This window comes from Hemicordylus capensis, chromosome 5 (assembly GCF_027244095.1).
Source record: "Hemicordylus capensis ecotype Gifberg chromosome 5, rHemCap1.1.pri, whole genome shotgun sequence".
In the NCBI taxonomy this organism is placed as follows: Eukaryota; Metazoa; Chordata; class Lepidosauria; order Squamata; family Cordylidae; genus Hemicordylus; species Hemicordylus capensis.
The window spans coordinates 196,381,421-196,392,191 of record NC_069661.1 but is presented as its reverse complement, the minus strand read 5'-3'; the positions used below and the strand labels follow the sequence as shown (position 1 = coordinate 196,392,191).

Here is a 10,771-nt window from a genome sequence, read left to right as displayed (position 1 = left end):
AGTATGCTGTGGGCATTGAGTTCCATAGGGATCAAAATGGCTTTGAAATATTAGGTTATGAGCCTTCTGGATTTAAAGAATTTGTACATTGCATGGAAAACCACTCATAATTCAAAACTGTGCCAAGAGTCACTTTACACACCTTGAACAGAAACATGGTTCCAAAAAATGTGTAGACTTTTTACTGAAAGCATAGCTGTAAAAATAAAACCAGGATTGGATTTGCATTCCAATTTTCATCCAACACTTTAGCATGAAGTAAACCCACCAAAGCACTTGTGCTCAGTTTCTGTTGAGAGACATCCTGAATGAAATGAGTAAAACAGAGCATCTGCACACATTAGATGCCTTTGTTCACATTCTAAACTACAGCCTTTTGTCTAGCCTTTTGTCTGGTCTAAGGTGACTCAAACACTGAGTTCTGAATCAGAACTTTCCCAGTTCAAATCTGGCCTCTGCCTTGAACTCTCTAGATTGACCTTAGGCAAGCCACTCTCTCTCAGCCCCTGATCTCCAGCTGCAATATGGGGGTAGTAATACCTACTTTACAGAGAAGTAGTTGGGATTACAACCTATAACTAACATGAATCATTTTGAACCTTTGAAAGTGCTATACAAATACTGGCTGACCTGAGGAGCAAGAATAGGCCAGTGCAGCAAGAGAGTATCCTAACAGAACTTCCCAAATAATTGCACTGGTGCAGTGGGAAAGCACCAATTTTGATACCCTCCAAGAAGCCCTCTGTGCCACCCAAAAAATGTCCCTGAGGGTTACACAACCCTCGGGGACATCTTTTCAGTGGCACAGAAGGTTTCCTAGGGAAGGGGAGGGAGACGCTTCCCACTGTATCAGTATGGATAGTTGGGAAATTGTTGAGTTGCTGCACCAGTCCATCCTTGATCTTTAGGTCACCCACTAAGTATTATTAGTATTATCAGCTATACTTCTAAGAAGGCAATTTAAGGTAGAACCCTACAAGTGTTTGGGTGCCTGAGGCAAAAATATCATAATAAGATAAACAATTGACCACTGCTCTCCTATCTCCATCTAATATTGTAACTGACCCTGACTTGTTTACATGATGTTTTTCAGCAGATAAAAACAGCAAACCAGCATAGCAGGCTATTTCATATAAGGAGGAAAAAGTACTCATAGGAAAACATGAGTTAACAAATTATATTTGTTTATTTGAGCATCCCAAAACATGAAGCATTTCATATCTGACCCACCTGTGGATGTACTGCATCCATTTTGTTATTATTACTAAGATATTAATATGGTACAATGTAACTCCTGATGCATATTTATAGTATATAATATTAAAATATGGATGTTGGGCTAAATACAGTTTTATTCCCTTGTAAAGGGGGCAATGATATTCACAGTATATACAGTTTAAAGTGACTGCACTTCTATACACATATTTTTGGTCCACTGGAATTCCAAGGATCGTATTTCAATGGACAGTCTCTCAACTTGCTGCTGCTGGGCTTAGAAATGCCCAAGCATCATTGGAGCTGGTTTCAGATCTCAGGCATCTCATAGTACATGATAGATGAGCCTGGAATGAGGAGTCTCAGGGGTGCTTGGCTGGGACTCCGGGCTGGCACTGGGAGAGAGGGAAGCAGTGCCCTGCAGTGGCAGCCCGGGCTGATCTGAGGAAGAGATTCTGTCCACTATGCTGGATAAACAATCCAGGCTGGAAAGAGCTGTACTTGCATCTGACGAATAGACTGTGGAGGGGAAGAAAGAAATGACATTCAGCGGAAAGACATGAAGTTAGATTCTTGTATAACAGTATTGTGGGTTGCATCCAAAGGAAGGGAACCTCCAGAGGCAAATTTGGGTGTGACCTTTTAATTTGTTTTTTAAAGCATTTTTAAATTTTTTTAAAATAAAAATTCAATGAAGCTTCACTTTCAAAAGTCTTTAGCCAGATGCTCTAGAATTTGGCCACTGCTGATCCTCCCAGAAAGACTCCACTGAGGTGAGAACCTCTCTACCTTGCTGATCTTAGAGGACTTTGAGCCTTACCGCTTTGAAGATCAGAACAGTAGACATTGTTATAAGTGCTGTTTCTCCTGGACCACAGAGGGCTGTTGCATTCAGCCTGAAATAGACAACAAGAAGGGTGGGGGAGGATTCATATCTATTGCCACTACAGCATTTATGTCTGTTCCATTTACCAAAAAAAAAGAGTGGTTGAGGAGGGGAGGGACCATGGGGTATATTGACTTGCTCACCCTTTTCCTTTGCAAAGAAACTTGCTGGATTGATTTAGCTTATGGTTTGGCCATATCTGAGTTTGGAAGCGGGTTTGGTGGTTAGTGATGAGTCCATAGATAGGGCTGTGCTTAGGGCAGGGCAAATGTGCAACTGCCTGGATCAGTTCTTGTTGTTGCCATTAAAATTAACTAGAAGGGGTCCCCGCACTGGCTGATTTGCCCCAGGCCCCATACCCCACCAGCAGGGGCGTAACAAGTCTGCAGTGGGCCCAGAGACAAAATTTTTAAATGGGCCCCTCACTGATGCACACACACTTCACAATATATAGTCATGTGACTTGCCTCATGTGACTTGCCTCTGGGGGGCCCCTCGAGGTGTGGGGGGCCCCCAGGCAGCCACCTCCCCTTGCCTAATGATAGTTACGCCCCTGCCCACCAGGGCTCTCTAAGGACACCCCTTTGAGTCTAGATAGAGCTTTGGAATAGATAGGTGTTTGAAGTCTTCCAATCTGGGTAGCTTGGTTGAGATCTCCAGAATGCTTTGCTTTGCTACTACCCGTGTTTTCTGATTGTGACACACTTGCCTGTGGATCCTGCTTGGTAGATTTTTGGAAATCTGTTAATGGCATTAAGGCAAGTCCTCACTGATTTGCTTCTAAATCAAGAGGTTCTGGGATTCTGGCATGCTTAGTATACCATGCCCCCTAACCTGAAAGCCCTGCTCTTAACACCTCCGGCATCCAGTTAAATGTTTACATGCTCAGATGCTCTTCATCGTGTAGGGATGTGCATGAACTGAGTTTTGTGCACAGGTTCAGCACCAAACCAATTTGGACAAGGTCCAAACCAGTTCAGCGCCAGCAGAGGGCAGGAGGGCAGTAAGCAGGGGTCTAAAAAGGAGGAGGGCAGGTCCTTGTCTTCTTTCTGCCTCCCCATGCAGCTTCCTGCTGCAACAGAGCTTGTCCCAAGAACCCGCACGTGGCACCAGCACACACATGGCATCCGTGCATGTATGGGTTCTTGGGATGAGCACTGCCACAGCAGGAAGCTGCATGGGGTGGCAGAGAGCAAGTAATGACCTGCTCTCCTCCTTTTTAAAAAATCCCACTCACTGCTCGTACTCCCCCAGTGGCACCAAACCTGTGTAGTTCTTGCACATCCCTATTATCATGACACACATTCAGGGTCTGAGGCCTGGCATTAAATGTAGCAGTCCTTGTGAGCTCTTTTAAGCCTTGATCACCCTACTTTGCAACAAGGAGTTGACAACTGGATGGTATTGTGCTGCTGTTGCTGCCGCAGGAAAGCAATGGAGTTGGAGCCCCTGTGGACTGAGCAAAAAAAGCACCTTTTAAAGTAACTATTCTCTTTTATTTAGCAGGAGGAGAGCAACTGGCCCTATCCATCCCCAGCAAAGTATTAATCCAGTGGCTGTGGCTGGTGTCTACTTCATGTTTCTTATTAAACTGTGAGCCTTTATGGGATAGGGATGCATCTTATTTATTATTTATTTTCCCACCTAAACTACTTTGGAAACTTTGTGGAAAAGCAGTATATAATTATTTGTAGTATCAATAGTATAGAATCCTCTTTAAAATGTGTTTAATGCAACAAGGAGCCACACTGTATGGACATTGGCTCCACCCACTCTGCAACTAAATACATAATTCTGTATGATTGCTACTAGTTCTAGTAAAAGTGGTAGTAACAGCAGTACTGGTAGAACTATTACTAAATCCATCCCCTGCGCATTAAATGAAAAGGCACCTTAAAGGGATTATTCTCTTATATTTAGCAGGGGAGAGCAACTGTTCCCATCCGGCCCCAACACAGCTTCCAGTGGATGTTGCTGGCAGTGGTTCTTTGTGAGCCCTTCTGGGACAGGGGAGAATCATCTGATTTACTATTTCTTACACCAGGGCTGCTCAATTTTGACGCTCCTAAAGATGTTGGCCTACAACTCCCATAATCCCTAACTATTGGTCACTGTGGTTGGGGATTGTGGGAGTTGTGGTCCTAAAAACTGCTGGAGGGCTGAAGTTGAGCAGCCCTGCTCTACATTAACCTCTGTAGGAACTTCTGCTGAAAAGCGGTATATAAACATTCACATATATATGAGCACTACTGTCAGTATAGCAATAGTATTCCAAATGTTAAACCAAGTGGGCGTTGACACTGTCCAATGCTAGCATTGTTCAGAGCTTATTTTGGACAGACTGGTGAGCCTGTATGTTTTCATGACCACCAGAGGGGCCAATTCTACTGTGGCTGTGCTAAGCACACCCCACGAGGAAGCAGCCAGCCTCGCACAACAACAACAACAACAGCATTCAAGAATTCTCTGCCACAAGATGTAGTGACTGCCAAAAACCTGCATGGCTTTAAGAGGGGTTTGGATAACTTCATGGAGGAGAGAGGTCTATCATTGGCTACTAGTCGAAGGGCTATAGGCCACCTTCAGCCTCAAAGGCAGGATGCCTCTGAGTACCAGTTGCAGGGGAGTAACAGCAGGAGAGAGGGCATGCCCTCAACTCCTGCCTGTGGGCTTCCCAGAGGCATCTGGTGGGCCACTGTGTTGGGCTAGATGGGCCTTGGGCCTGATCCAGCAGGGCTGTTCTTCTGTTCTTATGCAAGATCCCTTCCTCGGCTTCCGCCTCCTCAGCGCTTCTTGCCCTGGAGCGATGGGAAAGTTAAACCAAGGCCACACAGCCCGCCCTGATGCATCTCCAAGGCGTCCCATCGTGTTAACCATGAAGAATGGATTGGAGCAAGAGAAAGCGCGGCCCGGCCAGGCCAAGGACACTTTCCCAGGCCTTAAAGGGAAGCGCATCAAAGCTTGGCACGTCCGGAGCAAAACGCCTTGCGAAAAGAATGTGGCCACAACCAACCGTGTGCCGGCGGCGTGTGGTTTCTCCATCAGCGCCGCAGAGAAGCCTCGGGAAAACAAGAGCTGCCTCTCAGATCGCCGTGGGGGGTGGGCAGGGCCGCGGGGCAGCGCCGTTTGTTTTTTGTTTATTTGTCTGAATCTGATGGGAACACCCTGCCTTGTCTGAAATAAGTCGCCCCCCCGCGCCACACACACACACGCTAGATTTATCGGGGGTGGGAGAGAGAACCCTATCTGGCGATTACATGGGCCGATCCCTGTGAAAGGCAACCCCCTCCGCTCAGTAAAAGCCTGTACAGCAAGGGCGGCTGATCGCGGGTGGGGTCGGGACACCGCCTCAGGCAAGTACTTGGGCAAGAACCTGCCTCCTTGGACAAGTAGCGGGTGGGGACGCCCCGTACCACCTGCCCAGCCCAGCCCATTTCTGTTTCAGAAATCTAGTGTGTGGGTCACAGCTTGCCCACCCATAGATGCCTTTTGCCCTCCCCCTCCCCCCCTGCCGCCGCCACTGCTGTCCTGATTAGAAATTCAGTCCAGTGATTTCGCGCGGGGACTTTCTTCCACTTCACCATGTGCAGGAGCATCGCCCTCTGGCTTCCACCACAAATCAGTTCAGTGGACGCCTCAGATGTTAAGTGCCTCGCATTCCGATCCTAAGCACATTATTTGGAAGCCCTGTTGATTCCAATTAACTTCAAAGTACCAACTGGGCGTGGGAGTCCGACCGATTTCCTTTCCTCCACTAATCTGACCTCGAAGCGTAAGTAGAGCATTTCCTTGGAAGAAAGTCACACTAGAAACAAACTAAATGAGTCTTGACTAAGCACCATAGAAATCAGTGAGACAACTTAGTCATAACTGAACAAAAGAGGCGCCTTTTTAAAAGTGGCGATTCTCTGTATTTAGCAGGGGGAGAGCAACTGTCCCTATCCATCCGCAGCACAGCATCCCTCCAGTGGCTATTGCTAGTGTCTATCTTATGGGTTTTTTCTGTTTGTTTGTTTTTAAGATTGTGGGCCCTTTGAGGACAGGGAACATTTTATTTATTGAATTATATCTATGTAAACTACTTTGGGAACTTTTGCTGAAAAGCGGCATATAAATATTTATCCTATTAGTATTCCTATAACTAACTTGTGCCATTAATTTCAGTGGGAGGTAATCACAACTAACTTAGTCTGGGGCCTGCCTATTGAATTTAGTGTCGCTCCACTTTAAATTACAGTAAAAGTAATTTGAAGTTAGGAAGTTATTCCTTTAGAATTTAGAAAAAGTTCATCCAAATCAACTGTTCATGCAGGAATTGAGGTACAAAAGAGGGGAACTTACACAAGGTGGGGGGAATCATGGCCTGGAAAAAGCCACAAAATTTACTAAGTAGTTTGAAGATTTCAAAAATGCAGTGATTGTTCTCAGCCACCTGGTACAACAACCAGCCTCAGACCTGATCATGAAGACTTTGAAGTGATGGATAGGTTCTGCCTTTTAGAATCAACTATCAACAATAAAGGATCCAGCAGCCAAGAAATACGCAGCTGACTAGCACTTGGTAGGGTTGCAATGAAGGCCTTGGAAAGGATATTCAGATGCCGTGATGTGTCTACATCTACAAAGATTAGAATCGTCAGACCATGGTTTTGCCCCTGACACTCTACAGATTTGAAAGCCAGACTTTGAAGAAGCAGGAAAGAAAAAGTGTTGACACTTTTGTGCTGGAGAAGATTTTCGAGGATACCATGGACAGGCAGGAAAACAAACAAATGGATCATAGAACAAATCAATCCAGAATTTTCACTGGAAGCACAAATGACCAGGCTCAAACTATTATACTTTGGACACATTATACTAAGACCCAGATCCCTTAAGTCTATAATGCTGGGCAAAGTTGAAGGAAAGAGAAGAAGAAGACGTCCAGCAACAAGGTGGATGGACGCAATCGACAATGATCAATCGACTGCGAGACCTTAAAGGCCAAGTTGAAAACAGATCATCTTGGAGAGAATCGATCTATGTGATCGCTAAGAGTGGACGACGACTTGACAGCACTCAATCAATCAATCAATCAATCCACTTCCAATCCGGAGTTCTTAGGGCAGTAGCCTGAACGAGATTTGGCTTCATTCCTTTGTGGATCGGGAATCGCAACAATGCATAATGCAATCACTCTGGAACTCAGTCCGGGTAGCCTGAAGCCATGCATATTTACTAGGTTAAGATGCTGAAAGGCATCATCTCAACTGCGAGGGAGATGGTAATGGTAAACCCCTCCTGTATTCTCCCAAAGACAACCACATGGCTCTGTGGTCATCAGGAGTCGACACCAACTCGACGGCACAACTGTACCTTTAAGTGGGGCTGCTTTCAAGTAAGTGTTCATAGAGGCAAGCTGTTAAAGTCATTCCAGCTCTTTGACTTTTTGTGGTGCTACTCTGACTGAAATCTGACGCTGCTTCCCCCCACCCATCAACTCTAATAGCCTTTGGAAGTTGCAAGCTTCAGAGCCACACAAGACTCTTTCTCGGGTGATTTCAACCAGCTTAATGCAGAGACCAAAATGACTTTTGTTCTGAGAGCGGCAGTTATTTCAAATATTCAGCTTTAAAGGATTTAACAGACTCCCGGCCCACACCACATCCCCTTAGTTTCTCCAGAAATGCCATCTTCGGATAGGGGAAGACCTCCTCTATTGTCTTAGATCATGTGGATCAGCAGGTTGAGTACTGAAAGGGAAGGGAACCACTGGGTTCAAATTTCTGTACCGCCATGAGAACCCAATAGACAGCATTAAACTGTAGTCCTTCTGTGCAGAGTTTCTGGGTAGTAAAGCCCTACTGAACTCAGTGGCACTTAATTTCCTTCTGGTCAACATGAAAAGGCCCAGACTGCACAGGGACTCATTTTCTAACTAAATAGGAACATAGGTACATAGGAAGCTGCCATATACTGAGTCAGACCATGGGTCTATCTAGCTCAGTGTTGTCTTCACAGACTGGCAGCAGCTTCTCCAAGGTTGCAGGCAGGAATCTCTCACAGCCCTATCTTGGAGATGCCAGGGAGGGAACTTGAAACCTTCTGCTCTCCCTAGAGCAGCCCCATCCCCTGAAAGGAATATCTTACAGTGCTCACACTTCTCCCATTTATATGCAACTAGGGCGGACCCTGCTTAGGTAAGGGAACAAGTCATGCTTGCTACCTCAGTTTACCTTCTGTAAAATGGGAAGACAAATGGCCCACTTCACAGGATTTTCTAAGGTGAATGAGGGAATGATTATTCCTGTACACTGATCATTCTATAAAAATGAGTAGTAATCCTACATCACAGTGTCACACACACACACACACACACACACACACAGAGAGTGTGTGTGTGTTACTGTGATTGTTTGCATTGCGCTTGGGGCCAGAGTTTCTGTAAACTAGAATATTTTGCTTTAACATGAATATTCAGTGACAGAACCAGGAAAAAAAATTGGGGTGGAATATCTGGGATGGGGAAGAAAGATAAAAGTACACCACGTATTAGATTTCTGAAAGAGAAATAACTGTGAATTAATAATGTGAATTAATATTTTACATTAATTCTTCAATCCTATACTAATAAGCCCATGAGGAGCTGCTCCTCCACCTCCCTCCACACATACACACACACACACACACCCCGGAGAGCGATGCATATGCTCTTTTCATCAAATGATGAATGTGTGGAAGATACATGTCCTTCAGTTAACCACAAGAGTCTGGCAATGAGGAGGGCGAGCGAAGGGGCGAGCGACTGGCCAGTGGCCTCCCCCGCCATCCCATGCAGGCAGCCTACGAGAATAGGTTGAGAGCATTCCAGGAAGTACCCTTGAAGTCCCTTACCTTTCAGCAGGGCTTACAGGCGCACCTCGCTTTCGCAGCATGGCGCCCATCCCCGCTTCCTTTCCCACGCCTCACCTGCCAGGGCTGCCCCTAACCCAGCCACCTGACCTTTCATTCGACCGATCGCAGAAATGTGCCCGCCCGCCAGCGCCGATGTCCGCCTCCCCGCTCCCACGCGCGCCGGCCCGTCCCTCCCGCAGCCCAGCCCTGGGACTGACCAGGCCGTCGGAGCAGCTGGAGGTCGGGCTGGTGGGCTGGGAGCAGCGCTGCCCGGGCAAGCGGTAGTAGTGGTGGACGTGCTCCCGCAGCAGCTCCTGGAGGCTCTCGATGTAGCGGATGGCGTTCCTCAGGATCTCCACCTTGGGCAGCCGCTGGCTGGGGTTGGCCGTGGTGCACCTCTTGAGGGTCTCGAAGGCGAGGTTGACCTTCTTCAGCCGCCGCCTCTCGCGCAGCGTGGCCGCCTTCCTGCGGTCCACCGTGCTGGCCTTCATCTTGCAGGCTTTGCACGCCCACAGCAGGCAGTGGCCGGCTTGGTGGTGGCCCCGGGGCGCCCGCACGTGCTCCTCGCCGTCGGAGCCGGGCAGATCGGCCGGGTGGGTGCCGAAGGGAGCTGCGGCGGGGGCGTCCATCCGCTGGGCCAGATCCTCCTCCTCGGCCAGCTCCCTCTCGGGGGAAGGGATGCTGCTGCAGGAGGAGCCCTCGTAGTAGAAGGCGGCGGCGGCGGCGGCCGAGGATGGAGAGAACTGGCAGGCGTCCATCACCTCCATACTCGCAGCTGGCACGCAGGGCGGGCGGACGCTCAACTCAGGCGAGCTCTGCGGGCAAGGCGAGGCCGCCCCGGGCTCTTTATACCCACAGAGCAGGCTCGGCTGGCCCCCAGTGGCTGGCTACTTGCTGGTAGCACGTCTCATCGTCGCGACCCCTACTTGGGGAGGGGAAGGAGGCGTCTGAGGAGGCCTCCTCCCTTCTCCCAAGGGGGCAGGCTGTTGCTTACGGCTCCTTTTGGCTACTGTCGCCACTTTAAAGGGCACAGATCATCTGGGGGGTGGGGTGGGGGTGCAATTAGTAACACTTTCGAGATCAAAAAGACCAACCGTGGTGGTGGAGGCAGACCTCCTTCGGGAAAGGCGTGCACTCCACAGCAACTTTCAGGCAATTCCTCCCTAAGCCATGAGACTAAGCAATCAGTCCCTTGCACATTTACTCAGAAGTGAGTCCCATTCAGCGGTGCAAATTCCGCCCCCCCCCCAAGCATTTGAGAAGTTCTTCCCTCATTTTACTAAACTCCCCCTCAATCTAATAACCCGCCTCTCCCCTCCAAAAGTATCTTTCCTCCTCCAGTGATGCAGCTGCCGATTCAGAAGTGCAGGAGCTCTCCGTGACAGCCCCCACCATGGCCATGCCCACCCCAACAGCCAGAGAAGCCGAGAAGTACCGGCGCTCTGTCCCGATACCTTCCCTCCTCGACCCCCCTGCTTTCCTTTTCCTGCCAAACCTTTAAGTCAGAAGTTGTTCCTTAAGCTTTCCCTCTGTCCTCACCCCTGGTCCCACTGGATTACTCTTAGATAGGCATCCTGCGCTGAGGATCACATTCCGAAAGAAGTGCTCAGGAAGAGACACATTAACTAGCAATCCCAAACTGCAGGTTGTCCTGGCGGTCTATTAAAAATAATAGCAACGTGATACCTTTTTTGGACAACTGAAAAGGTTACAAGGGTAAGGTTCGGTCCTAAGAAGGGCTAGTTGGTCCTAATAAAGGCATTAGCCTGCGGTCACAGTTAGCTAATAATGAACATC

General features: G+C 48.1%; 1 protein-coding gene across 1 annotated transcript; it reads right to left on the bottom strand.

Moving 5' to 3' along the window:
• Positions 1–1,165: 1,165 nt before the first annotated feature.
• On the bottom strand, positions 1,166–9,835 carry MYF5 (myogenic factor 5). The gene is made up of 3 exons (XM_053256707.1): positions 9,193–9,835; positions 2,036–2,111; positions 1,166–1,734 (listed from the first exon to the last, which is right to left on the bottom strand). Exons 1-3 carry the CDS (start codon positions 9,739–9,741, stop codon positions 1,541–1,543), a joined length of 819 nt encoding a protein of 272 aa, XP_053112682.1. The 5' UTR covers positions 9,742–9,835; the 3' UTR covers positions 1,166–1,540.
• Positions 9,836–10,771: the final 936 nt, after the last annotated feature.